General features: G+C 42.8%; 1 protein-coding gene across 3 annotated transcripts in view; it reads right to left on the reverse strand.

Moving 5' to 3' along the window:
• Positions 1-24,418, reverse strand: part of WWP2 (WW domain containing E3 ubiquitin protein ligase 2) — a 176,505-nt gene that overhangs the window by 29,021 nt on the left and 123,066 nt on the right. For 2 of the 3 annotated variants that reach the window (XM_036275724.1, XM_036275725.1), the window contains 2 exons: positions 17,365-17,572; positions 1,663-1,752 (listed from right to left, as the gene is read on the reverse strand). In XM_036275724.1, coding sequence (XP_036131617.1) covers positions 1,663-1,752; positions 17,365-17,572 — 298 coding nt within the window. Of the gene's footprint in view, positions 1-1,662; positions 1,753-17,364; positions 17,573-18,283; positions 18,332-24,418 lie in introns of those variants that run through there. The other variant, XM_036275726.1, reaches the window with a different exon arrangement.

Genomic DNA, 24,418 nt, shown 5'->3' on the forward strand with positions numbered 1-24,418 from the left:
GCACCAAAGCAGCCATAGGCAATAAGAAAACAAATGACTGTGGCTGTGATCCAATAAAACTTTATTTGCAAAAACAAGTGGAGGGCTGGGTTTTGTCCATAGGCCCATGGCTTGCCAACCCCTGGTATAGATGAAGCAAGATTGGCTATGAGTTGACAATTATTGAAGCTAAGCACTGAATATGTAGGTGTTCTCTCTGCTTTGTGCATATTTTTTTGTTTTATTTTGACTTTTTTGTGTTTTTTTTAATCCTCACCCAAGGACATTTTCCCATTTTTTTGTTCAGGTAGAGTGGGAGGGAGAGAGAGGAACAGAGAGAGAGAGAGAAACATCGATGTGAAAGGAACACATCGAGTGGCTGCCACCCGCATGACTGACCAGGGCCGGGGACAAACTGCAACCGAGGTACACGCCCTTAGCGGGAACCAAACCCGGGTCTCTCAGGACCGCAGGTCGATGCTCTAACCGCTGAGCCCAACGGGCCAGGGCAGCTTTGTGCATATTTGAAATTTTCCATAATGATATGATAATTTCCATAATAAAATGTTGAATTTTTTTCCCTAAGAAGTCAATGTTTAACTTCGGTAACTTAACTGGATTTAAAATCAAAGTAGAAAACAGAGTGAAGACTAAGGATGACAGATTATGAATTTCATTTCCAGAAGGGTCAGGGAAAAAAGGAAAACATAAGCACCCTACTGGAAACACACTGAGAGCAGCCCGTCCATGGAAACTTGGTGGACCAGAAGGAGAGGTGGCATTTACCTGGCACATGCCTGACAGCTGAACCAAACAAAGCACAGGGCCTCCCCCAACATCCTCTCCCTCTGCGAGCTGAGGGGGAGAAGTGCTCATGTTTGATGCGGGAGCCCTTTGCGGCTGCTTTACTGGGAGGCTATTCTTTCCTGAGAGCAGAATACGTTCCCTTTTGAAAGCTCTCAGGACCGGGAGACACGTGGAAAGAACTTTCTGTCCCTGGCAGAGAGGAAACCAAACCTCTTTTCCTTGAACTTGGATAGTCTTCTCTCACTTGGAAGCCTCACTCGTCCTCTGGTTTTGGAGAACCTAAGCTGCGTTCTCGCAAAGCCCAGCTGAACAGTTAGCACACTGCCTTCAGTGCTGGCTGGGCACAGGGTGCTGTGAAACGAACCACCGTTCATTCTAGCTTGGCCCCCCCATGCCCAATTTTCTTGCAGAGATGTTCCAAAAATCTTAGTATGTCTTAAGGAATAAGATCAGAATTAAGGTCAACAAATAGGAAAAGTAATCAATGGACCAGGATAAATTGTCCCTGAAAGAGAGACGAAAATCCTGGTCCAACAGGATATCTCTGCAGGTGAAATGACAGAGAGCATGGCAACAGCAATGGCCCAGGAGGCCTCCTCAGCCCTCCTCCCTCCAGGATCCAACAGCCACAGTAGCTCTGAATACCACTTATTAAAGCCCAGGGCCATCAGTCATGGCCAATACAATGCATGAATAGAGAAAAAATAGGAGAGGGAAAGAATATAGAAGGGGAAGACTGTGGGAGGAGGGAAAAGAGAGAGAAAGGAGAAGAGAGTGGGCAAATGAAGAGGGCTATAGCAACTGGTGGTGGAGAAGACTCTGGGTGGCTCTCGGAGCCAGATCTGGAGTCTCGGAGCTTGTCGGTCCATGCCTTACCCTGGAGGAAGAGGCCGTTCCCAGGTGGTGGTCTTGGTATTGTGGTCAACATAATAGACACGGCCGTTGGGCAACTCTCGCTGTTCCCATCTGAAAAATAAAGTCAAGGGAAGCATGAGATACACAACAGCTGAAAGGCATATGCCCTTGTATGAAAGGGCATCCTTCACAACTGATGTGTCTAATTTGAGAGGAAACGTCAAGAATGACAGGCAAGATTGACCCAGTGGTCAAATCAGCTCCCTGCTGTCACTGACAGTGAACCCCTGGAGTGCTTTCTGAGAAAACTGTAACAGCTCCCCTTTATGGACCCACATGAATCTACATCCCATGGATTTTTCTAAATCAGTATTTCTTGTCCATTTTGAGATCAAAGATCCATATAGGAACATGATGAAAGTTGAGGACTCTTTCCTTCCAAAATGCACTCACCAACAAATATCTGTATACAATTTCTGGGATTCACAGACCTCTCCTAAAGTCTATCTATGGATAAATCCATAGCCCTTTTAGCCCACACTACTTTTTTATATCTATTTTTCTTTATTGATTTTAGAGAGAGGAAGGGAGAGGGAGAGAGAGACAGAAATATCAATGAGAGAGAACATCGACTGGCTGCCTCCTGCATGCCCCCCACTGGGGATTTGGCCCACAACTCAGGCATGTGCCCTGACCGGGAATCAAACCAGCGACTTCCTGGTCCATGGGCCAATGCTCAACCACTGAGCCACACTGGCCAGGCATTGCTTGGCCCACATTACCTCTTAAAGTCACAATTTATATAATTACCACTATTCTCCTAGCATCATATATATTCACAATCACATTTCTTTTTAGAATATGAGATTCATTTACAGATGATTTTTAAAAGAGATCTGAGTGACGCAGAGGAACACAGCATACTGTTATGTACTGTTCTACCCATAAGTCTGTGTATAGTTAACATGAGATATGGGTACTGGGGGGTGGCTGCTCTGTGATGATAGAGGAACAACAGGTAGCAGATGATCTAAAGAGATTATCCACAAGCAAAATCACTACAAAATACAGCCAAAGACCACCCATCCCCACACTCCCAATTATTCCCACACTCAACAGTCTGATGGTAATTCTACTTACTCAGAATACAGTAACTGATATATGTAAAAATATATGTTTATAAAATGATTACCACATTTTTTTTAGAGTGATAGAGGAAAGGCATTCATTAGCTGCATGTGCCCTGACCAGGGATCAAACCGACAACCCTGACCTATCAGGACAATGCTTCAACCAACCGAACTACCTGGCTAGGGCTGACTGCCACTTGATAAAAGATTGAACAGTCCCATTAGTTTTTTTTATTTTTTATTATTCTCACCCAAGGACATTCTTTCATTTTTTGTTTAGATAGAGTGGGAGGGAGAGAGAGAAAAACATCGACATGAAAGGGTCACATCATGTGGTTGCCTCCCGCAGGACCCAACCAGGGCCAGGGACAAACTGCAACCGAGGCACGTACCCTTAGCGGGAACCGAACCTAGGTCTCTCTGGACCGCAGGCCCACGCTTCAGCCACTAAGCCAAACTGGCAGAGCTGGTCCTGTTAGTTTTTATGTTTTACACTGATTTTACTCATTTCTCTTTAGGGTACTGCCTGGGGGAAGGTGACCTTTTTCAGAAAGCTGGTAGAGTCAGTTCTGCTGAAACACTAGTTTTAAAAATGCAGATCCATTCCAATGTGATTGCTATTTGATGGAACAATTTGAGCATGATGCAAATTCTGTTTGTTTACATATGATTTTGCCTTAGAGAAACACTAGATGAACACAGAAGACTTCCCCCAGCTGAACCCAGTCACATGGGAATACAAAACCCACACAGCTACCAGTTACCTCAGTTTACCACCTTATACACCACACCCATCTGTCGTTACAACTCCCACCTGATTTCAGATAACGCTCCTTGCACAACTTCAGGACAACACTCACAAACCCCAACCCTTCTGACACCCGCTTCCACAAGAAAACTTCAGGTCTTCCCATGAACTGTGCCCTGTTTACTGTAGTGTTATTTATCTCAATAATTTAACATGTAAAACTGTGCTGCCATCATTAGGTTCCTATTTTTTGTGTGTGTCACTGACAAAATTTTGAGTGTTATGCCCCTAACCTGTTTTTCCCATAAGCCCTGTGGTTTTTGTGAGATTTTACCTGGCATGGTATTTTTTAGAAACTTACTTTACCGCAGAACTGACTGTACACTGAAATAAGTGTCCTGACTTCTATTATGAAGCCTGGTGTATACTCTGGTAGATGTTAGCTTTACTCAATATCATTTATCTTTTTTTTTTTTTTTTTTTTTATCCTCACCCGAGGACATTTTTCGATATTTTGTTCAGATAGAGTGGGAGGGAGGGAGAGAGAGAGAGAGAGAGAGAGAGAAACATCGATGTGAAAGGGACACATCGAGTGGTCGCCACCCACACGACCCAATCAGGGACGGGGACAAACTGCAACCGAGGTACGTGCCCTTAGTCGGAACCGAACCCGGGTCTCTCCAGACCGCAGGCTAATGTTCTAACCGCTGAGCCAAACCGGCCCGCCATTTATCATTTAAACCAGATAACAGCCCCTCTGAGACTAGTTCAGCTACAGATATACATGAGGTTTTTAAGGCAAGGAAGGGCAGGGGGGCACCATCACCCACTGGGCATCTACAATGAGCCAAGGGCTCATATTTTACCTCATGCAGTCTTTGCCTCCATCCTTTAAAGTGGGAAATACCATCACCACTGAGGAAACTGAGGCTCAGAAAAGCTAAGTAACTCATGCAGCATTCACACTCAGCTCTGACTCTCTACCCCTTGAGTTTTACCACCACATCATGCTGAGAGGAAGAAAGAAGGAAAAGGAAGGCCGACTGGAATTTATAAGGAACCTACTAACCAGTAGGTAGGTGCCAGGTGCTCTCCCGACCCCCATTTCAGAGTGAACAGCTTCCCCTGGCACCGGGGTCCAGGTAGGGAGCCCTGTAGAATCAAGATGGTTGGGGAGGAATTACAATGGGTCGACTGTGAGCGCTTCCAGGCTGTATTTTAATCACAACCCTCTGCTCAGATATGATCCACTGGACAGGTGGCACATTTCCCACCATGGCAGCACTAGCCCTGGGAGCAGTGAGGGCCAGGCACCCACACTCCCACCCCTCAGAGAGGTCAACTGCTGTGTTGAGGATCCTCAGAATTATGCATGAGAGCATCTTCTCTCCTGGGTACTCTTGCTCAAGGTTCTGGTTGAATTAGATCCTGGTGACTTGATCCAGGTGCCTTGGTTCCTCCCACTGCAAAAAGAAGACCCTTGTGCTTCATTCAGTGTTTTATTAAATGAACAGAATCCCTTGGTAGAAGTGACCTAATGAAAAGACGCACTGGGTCAAGTTAAAGATCTTCTCCCTATGGATGTCCCTCTAAATTAAAGACAAAAAAGGAAGAACCCTGGCCGGTTTGGCTCAGCGGTTAGAGCATCGGCCTGTGGACCAGAGAGACCCGGGTTCAGTTCCCACTAAGGGCATGTACCTCAGTTGCAGTTTGTCCCCGGCCCTGGTTGGTCGTGCGGGTGGCAGCCACTCGATGTGTCCCTTTCACGTCGATGTTTCTCTCTCTCTCTCTCTTCCTCTCTCTCCCTCCCACTCTATCTGCACAAAATGTGGAAAAATGTCGTCAGGTGAGGATAAAAAAAATTTTTAAAAAAGGAACAAACATTGCCAGCTTGGAAGCCAGTGTCCATCTGTGAAGACCTGGAAGGGACCTCTGCGTAGAAAAGGCAGGCTAATGACACATTGTGGCTTCACATTAGCTCTCCAAGCTCCCCCTGCCTGCTTAGCAATAGAGGGGCAAACCTGCTACCCTCTTTATTCATTTGAATGTGGCAATGAGGAAAGTCTTGAGAAAGATACTTGGTTTAGCGTAAATACTGAAATAGGGAAGCTCCTTGAGGCAATGGCAGGAAACACTCTTTCATAACTTTTGCTTCTGATAAATTTAAGGAGCTGAGACCACCTCAGAATTACCTAAGACGCTGGCTATCTCCATCCCTCCCTTGGCAATTCTGTGGCACAAAAGCACCAACAAACTTAGCGTGCTCATTTTGCAGTCACTATTTGGAAAACTGTCCATAATATGTGGATGGGGCTACCCCTATTATAAAGACAAAATATTTACTGTAATAATTGGAGATAGTAAAGACCGCTTTCTTTATTCCAACAATTCTTTTGTTATAACTTTCACTTGATAAGTAGGCTCTACTTTTTAAAAAAATACTCAAGGATATTTTTTCCACTGATTTTTAGAGAGAGTGGAAGGGAGGGAGGGGGAGAGACACACACACACCTATTGGTTGCCTCCCACATGCACCCTGGCCAGGGCTAGGGATCAAACCTACAACCCAGGTATTGACCAGGAATTGAACCCACAACAGGTTGTTGTGTGGGTCGACACTAACCACTAAGCCACACTGGTCAGGGCAAAATAAGCTCTACTTTTGACTTAATTTATTTTATTATTATTATTTTTTATCTTCACCCAAGGATAGAGCAGGAGGAGAGAGGGAGGAAAAGAGAGAGAGAAACATCAATGTGAGAGAGACACATCAAGTAAATGCCACCCACATGACCCCAACCTGGGCAGGGGACGAAATGCAACCAAGATTCGTGCCCTTAGCGGGAACTGAACCTGGGACTCTCTGGTCCTCAGGCCAATGCTCTAACTGCTGGGCCAAACAGCCAGGGCTTGACTTGTTTTATATTTCATTTGAGACAAGGAGAAAACTTTGGTTTTGTTGTACCTTGACTAATTTTTTTTATTGAATTTTAGAGAGATAGAAACATTGATGAGAGAGAACATCAATTGGCCGCCTCCTACATGCCCCCCACTGGGGATCTGGCCCACAACCTGGGCATGTGTCCTGACCAGGAATCGAACCAGTGACCTCTTGGTGCATGGGTCAATGCTCAACCACTGAGCCACAGCGGCCGGGCATACTTTGGCTAATATTTTAATTTGAAGAAGGTATTTAAGTATAATACTTGAAATCCTGTTAAGTAATAAATGCCTTTAATTGACACAGTGGTGTTCCCACATACTGCCAGAAAGGAAATCAGTGTGAAGTTCTCTTTGCTTATATTCAAGAGTTACAGCAGCTCTTTCCATGCTTAGATAAGATCTGTCCATCCACCTTTGATCCCAGCTGATCCTAGAAATCAAAGTCTCTCTTTCAGGGACTGTTATTGTCCAGCAAAGCTAAGTGTCCTTCTATGAACATTCTCAATTGGCTTAGCTAGAAAAAGAGTTACCGGAGAAATAAGACCTTTCTTCCATTACCTTTTTGATATCTACATTTTTCCTTTTAAAATTGGACTCCTGCTCGAATTAAATGTCCATGTGGGTCCCCCCTGATCCATGATCTGGCCTAGCTGCTTTTCTTAGAGAACTCTCAACTCCTCCCTTACCTGCATGGCTCCTCAGAATCCATAGGAATCTCTTCCCTTCATTCATGTGGCACAGTCAGTTAATTCTATTGTCAATCAAACGAGACTCCTGATGCTCATTTATCCTTAGTAACTGCTGACCCACATAGATTCAGCCTTCCGACTGTCTTGGTTTGGTCTCCCAATGCCAAGAAAGTGATACTAGCAGCAACCTTTCATCGGCACATCCCCATCAGGGGTTAGGTTTCTGTCCCTTATAAGCATCTTCTTCCCACTGAGATTAAAAGGTTTTTCAATCAAACTACCCATGGGTCTCAATACTGCATCCTAGTCACGTGGGTCATATCCTCTCCTACTGAATAGCTTTCTTTGATGCTTTCAGAAACAGAGTTCAAAGCATCAAGCTTGATTCAGGTCCCTTCCCAAAACATTGCTCCTTGGCCTTCAATGAGTAACATTCAGTTGGACCACAGACTACACAGGGTCTTTGTGTCTGAAAGTACTTAAAAGTAGTCTCCAGCCCTGGCCGGTTTGACTCAGCGGTTAGAGCATCGGCCTGCAGTCCCGAGAGACCTGGGTTCGATTCTCGCTAAGGGCACGTACCTTGGTTGCAGTTTGTCCCCAGCCCTGGTTGGGTCGTGTGGGTGGCAGCCACTTGATGTGTTCCTTTCATGTTGATGTTTCTCTCTCTCTCTCTCTTTCCCTCCCACTATATCTGAAAAAAAAAATGGAAAATTGTCCTCAGGTGAGGTTTAAAAAAGAGGTAGCCTCCAAATTCAATTAATCTTAGATATATTTTTAAACCTACATTATCTTTGCTCCTATGGGTTTTAACTTCCCTTTATTCGATTGTGTACCTTCCATGTACATGCCCCAATCCCCTTGCCATCATCATCACTAAAAGGATAAAGGCTAAACATTTCAATCGCCTCATTGGGATGACATGCAATCATTTCTCTGCCGTTTTCCTGAAAGGAAACTATCTGGTGACCTGAACCACATTTTCCTGTGGAAGGTTTCCTAAAAGGCATTCAAGAAATTAATTCTCAATGACTTGTCATTACAGTTTGCATTCAATGACCCTGATCAACATACTTCTTGATCAGATTCCCATTTGGACAGAATTAGTTTCACCAAGTTAAGAACAGATTAAAGCTGGGTGAGGGGTACAGGTCAGTATTAGAGATGTTTTCTTTAAAAGGCCCTTACAAATTTACATATCAAAAATTCTATCTTCATAAGAGGATTATTAATTTACATTATTTATTAAGTTGCTCACTGGGCATTAGTAAACCCGACCCTCTTTCAAAAAATATTCTCTCCATTGGAAAACAAAGTCATGCCCCAAAACCCCTATGTAACACCCGCCCCTCCCACCACCAAATGTCTTGCACAAAACTAAACTTCAGAAAAACGCACTGAAAATATTCAAGTATTTTTTTTTTTATCCTCACCCGAGGACATTTTTCCATTTTTTGTTCAGATAGAGTGGGAGGGAGAGAGAGGATGAGAGAGAGAGAGAGAGAGAGAGAGAGAGAGAGAGAGAAACATCGACATGAAAGAGGAACATCGACATAAAAGGGACATATCAAGTAGCTGCCACCCGCACGATGAACCACCTGCACAACCAACCAGGGCCAGGGACAAACTGCAACCAAGGTACATGCCCTTAGTGGGAACCGAACCCAGGTCTCTCTGGACCACAGGCCGACACTCTAACCGCTGAGCCAAACTGGCCAGGGTTCCAAGTATTCTTAAAGCCGTCTATGTGAAGTTCAATTCCCCACAGGCAAAAACTAAATGGAATTCCTATTTTCTTACTTTATGGCCCTATAATAAATGTCTGAACCAAATCCTATTCCTCAAGCCCTGGCCACTTCCTGGGTGAACCATAAGATTTATTTCCTCTGTAGGGACATTTCATACTGTTTTATGAGTTAGAAATCTGTGTGCAATGGAACACATTTCCTGCTCACTGTTTTCATTGCTTCAGCAGGTCCTTTGAAAGCTGGGTAGGAAATGTGTTAAGCTCGGTCCTTCCACCAAGAACCTTTCTTGAAATACTGAGCTTTCCTTTAAATTTTAGCACATTAACCCCTTTTTTAAACCATCAACAATCAGCACTTTATGCCCTTTAAGCACAGATGGCACAGGCTTCTGAGGCTTCTGATTAATTCTGTTTTCCTTCTCCTCCTTTTTCAATCTTCCTCTTTTCTTTACCTTGGAAAATCTCCAAAGTTCTTCAATGGAAGCTGGCAACATTAAAAGATATGCTTTCACATAGAGGCACGACAATTCCTAGAGATAGTATGTATAAAAAATTTTTTTTATGATTCAGAGATTCTACTTCTGGGAATATACCCTAAGAAACCCGAAACACTAATTCAAAAGAATATATGCGCCCCTATGTTCATGGCAGCGTTATTTACAATAGCCAAGATTTGGAAGCAGCCCAAGTGCCCGTGAGTAAATGAGTGGATAAAAAAAGCTGTGGTACATTTACATGATGGAATGCTACTTGACCGTAAAAAATAAAAAGAAGAAAATCTTACCCTTTACGACAGCATGGATGGACCTGGAGAGAATGATGCTAAGTGAAATCAGTCAGTCAGAGAAAGGCAAGTACCATATGATTTCATTTATATGTGGAATCTAATGAACAAAATTAACAAATAAAATAGAAATTGACTCATAGATAGAGAACAGACCGACTGTCAGAGGAGAGGGGGCTATAGGGACTCAGTGAAAAAGGTGAAGGGATTAAGAAGAAAATAAAAAACTCATAGACACAGACAACAGTATGATTACAGGGGTGGGGGAAGTAGAGGAGGGCATAGAGGAGATAAATGGTGATGGGAAGAGACTTGACTTGGGGTGGTGAACACATGATACAATATACAGATGATGCATTATAGAATTGTACCCATATCATTTTATTAACCAATGTCACCCCAATTAATTCAATAAAAAAGTAAAAAAAATTTCTTTAACATTTTGCACATACAAGATTTTGCAGATAGATTCTTATAATGTAAGAAAATAGTCACTCTTTTAAAATAAAATAGTTGGTGGAAGCAAAAACAGATATACTGTTTCCAAAGGACAATTTGACAAGTATGGTCAAAAACCTTTTCCTACTTGAATACCCTTTAACTCAGCAACTCTGCTTCTGGGACACACCCTAAGGAAATAACTATGTGTCAAAGATTTAGCTGTATGTCAAAGATTTAGTTATCTGTCACAGTATGTTGCAGAATGTTACAGAAAAGCTGAAACAACCTAAACGCCCCAAAATGGAGGACTAGTAAAATAAATTAAGTTATTTCTATAATGGGCATTCAGTCATTTAAAATAACAGTATAAACAATATTGACATGTTCAGATGTTTATGATATATTGGGTGAAAAGGCAAATAAAAAAATAGCATGCATAAGATAATCAAAATTATTTTAAAATTACATAAACGAACTATTTTTCATTCAATTTAAAGGGGCATCCATTCTTACCTGCATGCTTAAGATATTTTACAATGAATAAATAAAATTTAAGAGTCCATATTGTAAGATTATCAAATTATGGTAGATGTGTATAAACGTGTGTGTGTGTATGATCTTGGGCAAATGGCTTAAGGTTTCTTTATTTTCAAAATGAGGATAAAAGTGGCTACCACTCAGAGCATTGTGATGACTGCATGAAATAACCCACATACGAAATTTAGCATTCCCCAACACATCGGCAACGCTTAACATGTTCGCTATTATTAATGACCAGGAAAAAATATACATGAGGTGCATGAAAAGCACCAAAGGTTAAATCTGGGTGTTTGCTTATTGTTGTTCTCCTTATTCTTTAAAAAAAAATTTGTTTTTTTTATTGATTTTAGAGAGAGAGGAAGGGATAGGGAGAGAGAGAGAGAAACATCGATGAGAGAGAACAGCGATTGGCCGCCTCCCACATGTCCCCTCACTGGGGATTTGGCCCACAACCTGAACATGTGCGCTGACCAGGAATCGAACCAGCGACCTCTTGGTAAAGGGGTCAATACTCAACCACTGAGACACACTGAGCAGGCTGGTCTCCTTATTCTTTCTTCTTGTAGTCACCCTGCCCCCGCAAAAAAATATTTTAAGGGCTACTGAGAATGAAATCATGTCATTCAACGAACACTCTCATTCCATCTCCCTAGAAGCCAGGCACTATGCTAGGTGCTAGGGATACAAACAAAGATGGACACATGATCATTAGTACACATGAATACATACATGTAGTAGGATGAGAATATCTCATGGGCCAGCCCCAACAATAGTAGAATCTTTGGAAATAAGGCTTTTGCTCTGAGATGATGACGAGGAAGTCAAAAACAGGTACTAATGGGTATTATATAAGCATATAAGCAAAAAACTAAACCATATTCAGTAAAAAGGCACAAATTCTTCCAGTATAATTCTTTTTCTATTTGTTTTTAATTGATTTTTTAGAGAGATAGGAAAGGGGAGAGAGAAGAGATAGAAACATCGATCGGCTGCCTCCTGCACACCCGCCACTGGGGATTGAGCCTGCAACCTGGGCATGTGCCCTGATCAGGAATCAAACCAGCGACCTCTTGGTCCATGGGTTGACATGCAACCACTGAGCCACACCAGCTGGGCTCAGTATAATCCTTTTAAACAGTGCTAATTCAAAGTATGGTCCGTGGTCCAAATTGTTACTGTTCAGTCACCAGAAAACTATAGAAGTTTCTAAGCATTTAGAGACTTTTGTACCAATCCGATATTGCCACATTGAAATATATGATCAGTAGATTTGTCACACTGAATAGAAAATAAATGTAAGAATTGTAACATATTGAAAAAAATAACACAAACAAAAAACAGGAAAAAAGAAAAAGGACTGGTTCTTCATAGATAGTTTGAGAAGAACTGTTTAAAACTCCTTGGGTAAAAATCTTTGACTGGTGCCAAAATTGAGTTTGGAATGAAAATCAATGGCAGTGGCTGGTTTCTAACTTAGCAGAAAAGCTCCTAATACCAACGTCTCTTAAGGGTCTCTACAAACAAAACATCAGAGAACTCTTACAAGGTTGTCATCCTTGATAGTGTCTCAAGGACCACCAGGAGAAAGGGCCTCTGGATCTCCATCACTGGGCATGGCAGCTGGGGAGAGGGTTCATCAAACAAATCTAGAAAACACCCCTCCTCTGAGGCAGGAAACGGACAGGGCAGCCAATGACTGTGGGAGAAAGGGATGGTGTGAAATGGCAGTGCTGAGGTAAGTCGGCAGTCCAAACACAACGGTCTCCCTTATATAAGAAACCACAGCAGAGCGCAGGCTGCCAGGGTGAAATAATGTGCCTCTGTGTGCGAGGCAATGAGTGAGCTGCAAAGCCTGGGACACGTTTGGAGTTTATCTAAGCCATGTACACAGGGTCTGTTAATGAGTATCCAATCCCCAAAGTGGGCTCAGTGCTGATAAAAAACAGATGCAGGGCCAGCTGATCAAAGTGGTCTCACTCCCCACTGCCCGCCGCCTGGACCACTATCTCACCATGTCTCCTGAGCCTCCCTGGCACTGCTCCATTAACGGACATTTGCAAGCCGAAAACGAAGACACCCTTCCAGTTGGCTTGATTCACACTAATTGAATTTATAAGTAGAGAAAGCAGGAGGGTTTGGAGACAGGGAGAAAAGGGATTAGGGGTGTTCTATTTAGACTTACATCACCCAGCTTTCGGTAGTCTTCAGTCCTTAAAACATGAAGACATGGCACTGGCCAAGTGCCTCAATTGGTTAGAGTGTCATTCTGTGCACCAAAAGACTGCAGATTCGATTCTGGATCAGGGCATATACCTAGGTTGCAGTTTTGAAACCTAGTCAAGGTGCGCACAGGAGGCAAACATTTGATGTTTCTCTTGCTCTCTCTTTCTATTCCCCTTCCTCTCTCTAAAATCAATAAAAACATGTCCTCGGGTGAGGATTAAAAAATAACATACAGCCCTGGCCAGTTTGGCTCAGCGGTTAGAGCATCGGCCTGCGGTCCAGAGACCCAGATCCGGTTCCCACTAAGGGCATGTACCTTGGTTGCAGTTTGTCCCTGGCCCTGGTTGGTCATGCGGGTGGCAGCCACTCGATGTGTCCCTTTCACGTCGATGTTTCTCTCTCTCTCTCTTTCTCTCTCTCCCTCCCACTCTATCTGAACAAAAAATGGAAAAATGTCCTTGGGTGAGGATTTAAAAAAACAACAACAACATACAGACATGTGTAACCTCTTTATGGGCAGTATCATCTGCTGCAAGTTTCAGAAAGGCAACACAGCAACTGGAAAAATAAGCCCTTGGGATCCCCAAGTGAACCTCAATCTCTCAGTGAAGGAGACTGAAGAAGTTTAGAAGATAAAGTAGGAAAGAGACCAAGCCAGCTGGATGCCTTGAAAAAGCACTCAGCGTGCTTCAGTGATGCTTTAGCAAAGAGGAGACATGCTCCACAGTATCTCCCAGTGCATGAGGACCTCTAGTGAGCAGGGAAGGACATTCTGACCCTGTGAAAGACTCATACTTAAACCCAAAGCTAGTCAACACAGTGAATGATGCCTTAAGCTCTTGCTCTTGGGAGGAAAATTGCTCTTTATTTGAGGTATCAAAGTTGCTCTTTATTTGAGGTATGAAAGAAGAAAACACTCTTTCAACTGAAGGAAAAAAGGATGGCATTTAAATTTATTTATTACAGCCCTGCCCGGTTTGGCTCAGCGGTTAGAGCGTCGGCCTACGGTCCAGAGAGACCCGGGTTCGGTTTCCGCTAAGGGCACGTACCTTGGTCGCAGTTTGTCCCCGGCCCTGGTTGGGTCGTGCAGGTGGCAACCACTTGATGTGTCCCTTTCAGGTCGATGTTTCTCTCTCTCTCCCTCCCACTTTATCTGAACAAAATATGGAAAAATGTCCTTGGGTGAGGATAAAAAATAATAAATAAATAAATAAATTTATTACAAATGTATCTTGGGGGCCTACTTTGTGCCAGGCTCCCAGCCATCTTGGCATTTACAGCCAGCAGGGCAGAGAGACGTGAAACAAGCAATTACACATGTGAGCAGAGTTACAGTAGTCAGAGAAGTTTGAGCTTGTCTACAAGGGAGCAAGGAAGAATTCTCAGAGGAAGTGCTGGCTCTGAAAATGGTGCTGAGACCTGAAAATAGATAGAAATTAATGGACAAAGTAGTGAAAAAGATTTCAGAAACAGCAATCAGCCCTGGCCGGTTTGGCTCAGCGGTTAGAGCGTCGGCCTGCGGTCCGGAGAGACCCGGGTTCGGTTCCCGCTAAGGGCACGTACCTTGGTTGCAGTTTGTCCCCAGCCCTGGTTGGGTCGTGTGGGTGGCAACCACTCAATGTGTCACTTTCACGTCGATGTTTCTCTCTCTCTCTCTCCCTCTCACTCTATCTGAACAAAATATCGAAAAATGTCCTCCGGTGAGGATAAAAAAAAAACAAAAACAGAAACAGCAATCAACATGGCTGATGGTCCCAAATACAGAGAAAGAGTGGTACATTCGTCAAACCGAAATAAGTTATGGCTGGAGCTTGGAGAGCAAAGCAGAGTGTCTTCCGTGGAAGGCTTTAGTGGTTGGTGGGGTCCTATCATGCAGGGCTTTTTAGGCATATTAACCTGTTAACCGAGCGGGACGTAATTAGCAAGTCTTGTATCTCAATGTATGCAACGTTTGACGTATTTATACGTCCCGCTCGGTTAACAGGTTAAGGATTTGAAAATGTATCTCTTAAGACAGCAATTTTCAACCTTTTCATCTCATGGCACACATAAACTAATTAAATTCTGCAGCACACGAAAAAATATTTTTGCCAATCTGACAAAAACAAATGGTGTAATTTTGATTCACTCACACAGGATGGTTATTATTGTGTTGGCTGCTGTCATTTTTTAATGAATGCATAAATAAGGGGAACAACATATCAATGTTTCTCCTTCCTCGCTCTCTAAAATCAATTAAAAATGAATAAATAATAAAACTATGAACAACAACAACAAAAACTTTCTTGTGGCACACAGTTGAAAATTGCCGCCTTAAGACAATAGGAAGCCAATGCAGCATTCTAAGTGGTGGCATGTCAGGCACCAAGTTTTATCTATAAAGGTTAAAACTGGCCCCTGACTCCTGAAGCCATGCTACCAGGAATAAAGGAATAACTCATCTCATCTGGATCTCCTAAACTTGTAAATGAGCTGGTGGGGACGGGAGGTCTCCGAATCATAAGGGACATGTGCCCTCTCTGGCTTCCACAGAGCAAAGAACTGAAAGCCTGCCATGCTCAGTGCTGGTCTCCAGTGAGGCAGCTCAGGGTCTCCAGGCCTCCCTGATGTCGTAGGGAAGGACACCTCAGGATGGAAGACGGGGTCCCAATACCCTTTTCTGGGCCTGCACATGTGTGAAGGTAGGCAGCACGCTCCCCAGAGTGACACACAGGCCTTGTCATGTTCTAAACACTCTAAGGAAAAGATGCTGTCCAAACTCTACCTCAGTAAAGTGCTGCAGCCTCTGGCGGGGTGAGGGAGGGGAACCGCTTCCCTGGGCCACTCCATCCGCCAAACTTAGAATAAAGAGCGTTTTCAGAGCCTGGAGTTTTCCAGCTGCCTGGAAACAGGAAAAGCCCAATCCCAGAGAACAGTAACCCTCACACACGCCCTAAATAAAGACACGTTGAGCCATTAGCCCTAATTGCCTGTGACTGACACAGGAGTGAAGCCGGCCTTCCAGGCATTTGCTCAGCAGAAAAAAAACAAACAGCTCACAGGGGACACAGGCAGCACCATTTTCTCTCCTTTCTGCCAAAATGATTCTGCTCTGTTCCCCCCAAATTATATACAGATTTGAAATTATAAACCAAACAAAGGTCTTTCGAGTAGTCCTTACCACATACAAAGAGAAAGAAATTTTAGAAGGCAGGAATTGGACACAGCAATTGGTTATTAATCTTTTCACAAAATCAAAAACTTCACCAAAAACTTCTCAGAGTCACCTCTCAATACCCCCAATTTACTACAGGCTTGAGGAATTAAGAACTATTTGCAATACTTTTCATTTGTTCATCACACTTTATTAAGAAATATGAGTTAGGCAGGGTGCCAAATGGTAAGCATGCAGTATGTATGTGGTAAAAAGTCACACGTGCCTGCAGATTTTAGAATTTTTGTTTTAACAATTGGGTTTTCTAAAGTAGCTTAAAAACAACACGGCATATTATACACAAAGGAAGAGACCACCTTCCCTGTGAGTTACAGGGCTCAGAGGACCCGCCCACACACCACTACCACGACTAGAAGACCGAGGTGACTGTGGCAACATGGACATTGGTTTCCTCAGTACCAAGCTGATAACTGGGATGGAGAGCGGGACCACAGTGAGGCTTACCCTGCTATGTCTGGTAGCCCTGAGAGAAGGCTTCATTTTCTAGTTCAGAACCATTCCCTACCTTGATAATTCTTTCACAACCACTTCAAAAATATCACTCACCAGGTGACTGCTTCACATATGCTGTCTTATTGGAGTCTCTTAACTTCCGGGGGAGAGAGGCATGATTATTTTCTCCACCTTACCAGGACACTTGGGCAAGGTCAAATAGGGTCAAGTAGGGATTCAAAGGCAGATCTATTTGATTCCTGGATCCATGCTTTTAATCTCCACACACTATGTAGCCAAAATTGAACTTCCTTTTGGCTAATTAGGGCCACCTTCTTAGCATCCAAAGTCTTCACCATCAGATTTATTTCTGAACTAAAGGATGGCAAGGAAACTAGTAGCCCATGTTAATATCAGCACCAGTTACAGGAATAGCATACAGTAATATTCAGAGGCTAAAGTCCTCCAAAGGCTGTTAAAATAGAATTCAAGAGAGAAAAGCTGTTTTGTAGGCAGGATCTAGGCAAACACCCTCCAGTGATTTGGGAAGGCAAAATAAGCTTCTTGTTCTAAAAAGCCACACTCTTGGGGTCAAGTTGTTCATTTCTAGTCATAGTATAAGGTAGCATTGATTCTGCCCCAGATGATTTAGATTCTCTTTAAGAGTAATGTAGAATGAGCAGTTCTCCCACAACTCTCTCGGTCCTAAGCACAGCAGCCTCCCAGAAACTCCTAGCCATCAGGTAATAAATAACCATGATGTTTCTGCCCTGGTGAAGGGGCCTCAGTCTTTGGAGGGGTGGAGAGCGCTGAGGTGGGACAGAAGGCTACTCACCCAGCAGGCAGAGCATCGGGGACCTGAGCAGCGGCCGGGAGCTGCTGTGTGCCCGAGGTGCTGGGCTCCTCTCCCTCTGCTGACGTGGTTGGGACGGGGAGAGACAATGCAGTAGGGTTCAGGGTAACACTTGATGCTGCGGCAGGTGGGGATGTTACACCAACAGAAGGTTCTTCAGGATCAGTGGCTCCAGCAGGTTCTTCATTCACTAAAAAACAAAGAAATCGTATTTTAGAGATCAACTAAGACTCATGTTCACATTTACTAGGTTTCCCCCCAATGTGATAACACAAAACCCTGTGTGACCAGGCACTTATCCATGACAGCAAAAAAAGTTTTACAGAACATAATTCTGGAAATTAAGTCACGTCAATAATGCCTGCCAGAAGAAAATCAGGAGATGGATCTGAAATAAATAGGTTATTAAATATTTCCCCTTATATAAGTTTATTAAATTTTTCATTTTATTTATTTATTTATTTATTTATTTATTTATTTATTTATTTATATTGTTGAAAGTATTACAGATGTCCCCCTTTTATTAAATTTTTCTAACATACCGTGGTTACACTTACTGAAATGAAAAAGCAGCAGGAAAAATAAGGATAACAGGGAAGTGTATTGGTGCTAAATGGAGCAAGGCCGACTTTATAGGGTCATATACTTTTGTTTAAATTTCGCATTTGTCTGCTAGGAGCCAAATAGCACCTTCCTTCAAACAGTTCCACACACACCAAGAGGCAGAAAACTTCTAATAATGTGCTTATTCTTTTAAACACTCACGCTCAAAGTAGGGAGCAAAAATTAATACTCTAGAATGAAAAGGATGGGGCTCCGAAGATAGGAGACTTGTCTCCAAGGTAACAAGAGACAGACAGCATGAAATAAGCTGTCCTCGAGTCTCCTTATTTCTCCATACCTTCATTTCTTTGATGGTCACGCATGTTCACAAGGATCCCACAGTACTCTCATTAAAAAAAAAGACAAAATGAATATGCCATATGCAGAGAATTTTTTACATATGAGATTGTATCTATGTACATTTATACTAGAATTTTGTAGGAAAACACCTTAGTTGTTTGCCATTTAGCCTCATTTTCATAATTCAGAAATTCTTTCTGCAGTTTAACAAATGCCTACCCAAATTCTCCCTGAACACTTCTTCTGACAGACAGCTCACTGCAGAGTATTTCCACTGCTGAACAGACATACCTTCCAGAATTTTTTTTTTTTTTAATCCTCACCCGAGGACATTTTTCCATTTTTGTTTAGGTAGAGTGGGAGGGGGAGAGAGGAAGAGAGAGAAAGAAACATCGATGTTAAAGGGATACATTGAGTGGCTGCCTCCCGCACTACCCCAACCAGGGCCGGGGACAAACGGCAACCGAGATACGTGCCCTTAGCGGGAACCGAACCCGGGACTCTCTGGACCGCAGGCCGATGCTCCAACCACTGAGCAAAACTGACCAGGGCCAGAACTTTTTTTTGTTGTTATTAAGCTAAATTTCACAAGCTGATCCTGTCCCTCACCCCACCCCACCCCACCCCACCCCCAGGCAATACAAAATAAGTATCTGGACATGCTGTTTCTCATTCACCTTGCCTTTTCCAGTAAAAAGGCCTACTATTTCTTTAATGTTTCTAGGCTACCCTCTTACCACCTGGCTGCCCTCCTGTAGAGATCTTTTTCTACTGCCGGCTCCTGAATACAGTCGTCCCTCACCACTTAGCGCTTTGACGGTCGGTCACGGCTTCACTAAAACCTCGATAGAGTGAAGCCGCCGCGACCCTCAAAGTGCGAAGTAGCCAGGGACAACTGTATAAAAAAATCCTAGCCCTGGCCGGTTTGGCTCAGCGGTTAGAGCATTGGCCTGCAGTCCAGAGACCCAGGTTCGATTCCTGCTAAGGGCATGTACCTTGGTTGCAGTTTGTCTCTGGCCCTGGTTGGGTCGTATGGGTGGCAACCAGTCAATGTGTCCCTTTCACATCAGTGTTTCTCTCTCTCTCTTCCTCGCTCCCCCTCCCACTCTATCTGAACAAAAATGGAAAAATGTCTTTGGGTGAGAATTAAAAAAAAAATCCGCCCTGGCCGATTTGGCTCAGCGGTTAGAGCGTCCGCCTGCGGTCCGGAGAGACCCGGGTTCGGTTCCCGCTAGGGGCATGTACCTTGGTTGCAGTTTGTCCCCGGCCCTGGTTGGTCGTGTGGGTCGCAGCCACTCGATGTGTCCCTTTCACATCGATGTTTCCCTCTCTCTCTCTTCCTCTCTCTCCCTCCCACTCTGTCTGTGCAAAAAATGGAAAAATGTCCTCGGGTGAGGAAAACAAACAAACAAACAAAAAATCCTACTTTGCGGAAATTCATTTACCCCGGTAGAGTCTGGAACTGATTAACTGCAATAAACGAGGGCCGACTGTAATGATATCAGGAACTGCACATAATAAATCTGATACCATCAGACAGACCAGCGGATTCAGATTTCCAGTATAAGTGATATTAGTTAACATTTATAGGACACCAGTATGTACTAGGCAAAGTACAAAAGCATTTTAAATCCTCTCACTTAAGCTTCACACACAACCCCATGAGTTATGTACAATTAGCACCCCCTCACTTCATAGTTAAGAAACTGAGGTCCTAAGAGATTAAATAACCTGCCAAGGTCAATGGGCACCCCTGCTGTCTGCTTCTAGAGCCTGAACCACTCACTCATTACATTCTAGTCACCCTCTCTGTACATCCTCTAATGCCACTCCAGATGGTAATAATACTGAAACAAGCACTTGGCCCTGCTGGCTAACAGGAGACTGAGGCCAGCGGAAGCTAAAGTTTCTTTACGTGATGTGATGCCAGGCTTGAGCTCAATGGATAACAGCCTAGGGACTACCTACGATTAATTTATTTGCTTTCCTCCTAGGAAATGATACACGGTCTGGCACACAGACTGAATTAGATATTTAATAAATAACTACATCTTGTGCAATTGATGTTTCCCCAACATAAATGCAAGAATTTATATTTCTATTCTATCTCAGCTGAGTCAGTAAAACACAACAGATGGCAATTCTCTTCATGCAAATCCAAAAATTTTACTCAATTCCAATCAAAAAACCATTGTGACGTTTTTGAAAACTAAATAAATTCATTCTAAAAGTCATAAGAAAAACTATAGAACAGCCATAAAAATTCTAAAGATGAAGTCTTGCCTACATGTGTAACGGGGGGTAGGGGCTTAGTTCTCTAAAGTATTAACACATATTATAAAGCTACAATACCTAAAACAATGGCACTGATATATGAATAGGCAGATGCCAATTAAATAAATAAGTTCAGAAACAGAATTAAATACACACTGGAATTTAGTATATGACAAAAGTGGCACATTAAATTACTGCAGAAAAGACAGGTTGTTCAATAAACAGTGCTGCGACAGCTGGTACTGAATCTCACTACTTACATCAAAATAAAGTCCAGATGGATCAGAGATTTTGACATTAAAAAAAAAAAAAGAAGAAGAAGAAACTATAGAGGAACTAAAAAAAAAAAAAACACAGAAGAATATATATATACATATATATATGTATATATATATGTATATATATATGTATATATGTGTATATATATATCTCCTCACCCACGGACATTTTTTCCATTTTTTGTTCAGATAGAGTGGGAGGGATAGAGAGAGAGATAGAGAACATCGACGTGAAAGGGACACATTGAGTGGCTGCCACCCACACGACCCAACCAGGGCCGGGGATAAACTGCAACTGAGGTACATGCCCCTAGCGGGAACAGAACCCGGGTCTCTCTGGACCACAGGCCAATGCTCCAACCACTGAGCCAAACCGGCCAGAACCAGAAGAATATTTTTATAATCTCAAAGTGAAAAGGATTTTTGAAGTATTACACAAAATCTAGAAGTCATAAAAGACTGATGATTAAAATGTTTTAAAAATCTAAATGGGAAAAACAAACAAAATACCACCATAAGCAAATTTAAAATCAAAAGAAAAATAACTGGGAAAAATTATTATCAACTCATATTACAGACCAATGGCTAATTTATTTGATATGAAAAGAATCTCTACAAATCAGGAAGAAAAAGACCAAAAATATGCAGTGACACTTCACAGTTAAGGAAATACAGATTACCCTTAAACATCTGAAAAGATGGTGAACCTCAATTATGAAACAAGAAATGCCATTCAAGACCGAAATGAAATACCATTTTCAACCTGATTCACAAGAATAAAATATTTAACCACACACTGATTCGAGTACAAGAAAACGCATTTTCACATGCTGCTGGTACAAACTGCCAGAGTTTCTATGAGGCACAGTTGGGTAATAGCAAAAATTTTAATGAAATAATTAAAAGGTAGGGGGTAGTCCTGGCTGGTCTGACTCAGCAGTTAGAGCATTGGCCCTCAGATTGAAGAGTCATGGGTTCGATTCCTGGTCAAGGGCATGTACCTCAGCTGCAAGTTCGATCCCCAGGCCCTGGTCGGGGTCATGCAGGAGGCAACCAACTGATGTCTCTGTCTCATATCAATGTTTCTCTCTCTGTCTCTCCCCTCCTTCCCTCCTTCCCACACTATCTAAAAATCAATGGAAAACAACAGTGGACACAGACATTCTGGGGGGAAAGTGGGAGGTGGGTGGGACTGGGGAGGAAGGGAGCAGTGGGGAAAAAGGGGAGTGGGATATCTGTAATACTTTTAACAATAAAAAATAAAAAAGTAAAAATCAATGTAAAAATATCCTCGGATGAGGATTAAAAAAAAAAGGTAGGGGGCAGTGAGGGTGGGTGCGATAGAGAGGTGGGGGAGGGGTGGTAGATAAATTTAAAATTGCCACAAATTAATAATAGCTGAAGCTGGGTGAGAGTTCCTTCTAATATTCTTTACTTCTGTATAGGTTAAATATTTGTGTACAAATTAGCTGTGTGACCTAAAGCAAGGCACTTAATCTTTCTGAGCCTTAGCATTCTCACGTGTAAACTAAGCATAGTACTAGTCTTTAAGATTTCAGTTTGTTTCAAGAACCAAATGAAAGAAATTATTTTTCATTTTTTGAAAACAAATAATCCGAAAATTCCAAAATGGCGGTGGAGTGAATGAAAGCTACACAGACAGTCTCCCAAGACCAAACTAGAATTAAAACTAAAATAAAGACAAATCGTTAGGAAAAAGCAACAGAAAAACAGCTTGCGAGGATCATATAACCAGGGACAGACACTGACTTGATCCTGGTATGATTGTGGAGGCGCAAGAGGGGGCTGGGAGCCCACAGACAGCAGCGGCCTTAGCTGTGAGCAGCACTCTCGGGTTAAACTCCCAGGCATCTCCACAGCCCACAGCTGGGGGCACAGACGCTAAAACAGCCACCTTGGGCTCCAGCAGAGGGAGGGTGGACAGAATGGAACTGTGTGGGGAAACTTGAGACTGGCAGGGCGCTCAGAGCTTTTGCTGAGTTGCAGCCACAGACGGTGGCCATCTTATTGCTTCCCAGGGCTCTGGGAAGAGGTGGCGGCCCCTCCCTCGAAGATTCGACCCCACCCAGGTGGGCCATTGAAATGCAAATTGAGGTTCATTAACAACCAGCATTTGCCCCCTCTCAGGAAATCCCCTTACGCTGAGCACCTGAGGGAGTTTTTCAATCAACTAAAAACCCAAAACTCTTCAAGTAACCACTACTGATAGCCTCCAGGCAAAAAGCTAGAGGATAAATGAACCATTCCTGGGCTAGCAACTCTAACCAGGAAAGTAAAACTTGACAGTGGTGTTTAACGTGAGTCCTTCCTCACTCATCCAAACCCAGGAGAGGAGCCACAAACAGCAGAACACCAACACCCACAGGGAAAATTTGGCAGGCTCCAAAGCCCACTGTGATAGCCAAAATAGTGAAACAAAGAAACAAAAGCCAAATGAAAGAACAAGAGACCTTCACTGAAGATGAGATAAATGTGGAAGAGTTAAGCAAGTTCACAGAGCTAGAATTCAGAGCCATGATCTTGAGGAAGATCAACACCATGAGTAAAGACATAGAAATGTTGAAAATCAACCAACTGGAAATTAAAAACCACAAAGAAGAAAAGACCAAAGATATATCAGAAATAAAGAACACATTGGAAGGTCTAAACAGCAGAGCAGAGGAAGATGAGAACCAGATCAGTGAATGAGAAGATAGGGTAGAAAAAAAAATCAACCAATCAGAAAACCAAAAGGAAAAAACAATTAAAAAACAGGAAGACAGCTTAAGAGAACTGTGGGACAACTGGAAATGTAATAACATTTGCATCATAGCAGTCCCCAAAGAGGAAGAAAATGGGCAAGGGTTAGAGAATATATTCAAAGAAATAGTGACAGAAAACTTCCCAAATTTGGTGAAGGAAGAAGGCATTCAAGTTCAAGAAGCACAGACAGCCCCAAGTGAGAAGAACCCAAACAGGCCCACACCAAGACACATAGTAATTAAAATGCCAAAAATTAAAGACAAAGAGAGAATCCAAAAAGCAGCAAGAGATAAACAACAGGTTACCTACAAAGGAACCCCCATCAGGCTATCAGCTTACTTCTCAACAAAAGGCCAGAAGGGAATGGCATGAAGTAATCAAGGTCATGAAAAACAAGGATCTGCATCCAAGACAACTTTAACCAGCAAGGCTATCATTCAAAATAGAAGGTCAAATAAAGAGCTTTCCAGACCAAAAAAGGCTAAGGGAATACATTAGCACCAAACCAGCACTGCAAGAAATGTTAAAAGGACTGCTGTAATTACTAGAAGAAATAGGAAGAAAAATATAACCAAACTAAACAAAAATGGCAATAAATAAGTACATATCAATAAGCACCTGAAATGTGAATGGTTTGAATGCTCCGATAAAAAGACACAGAGTAGCTGATTGGATAAGAAAGGATGACTCATCTATATGTTGTTTACAAGAGACCCATCTCACACAAAAGACTCACATAGGTTGAAAGTGAAGGGATGGAAAAAAATCTTCCAAGAAAACAAAAAGGAAAAAAAAGCTGGGGTAGCAATACTCATATC

Source organism: Molossus molossus, unplaced genomic scaffold, assembly GCF_014108415.1.
Source record: "Molossus molossus isolate mMolMol1 unplaced genomic scaffold, mMolMol1.p scaffold_m16_p_21, whole genome shotgun sequence".
Taxonomy (NCBI): Eukaryota; Metazoa; Chordata; class Mammalia; order Chiroptera; family Molossidae; genus Molossus; species Molossus molossus.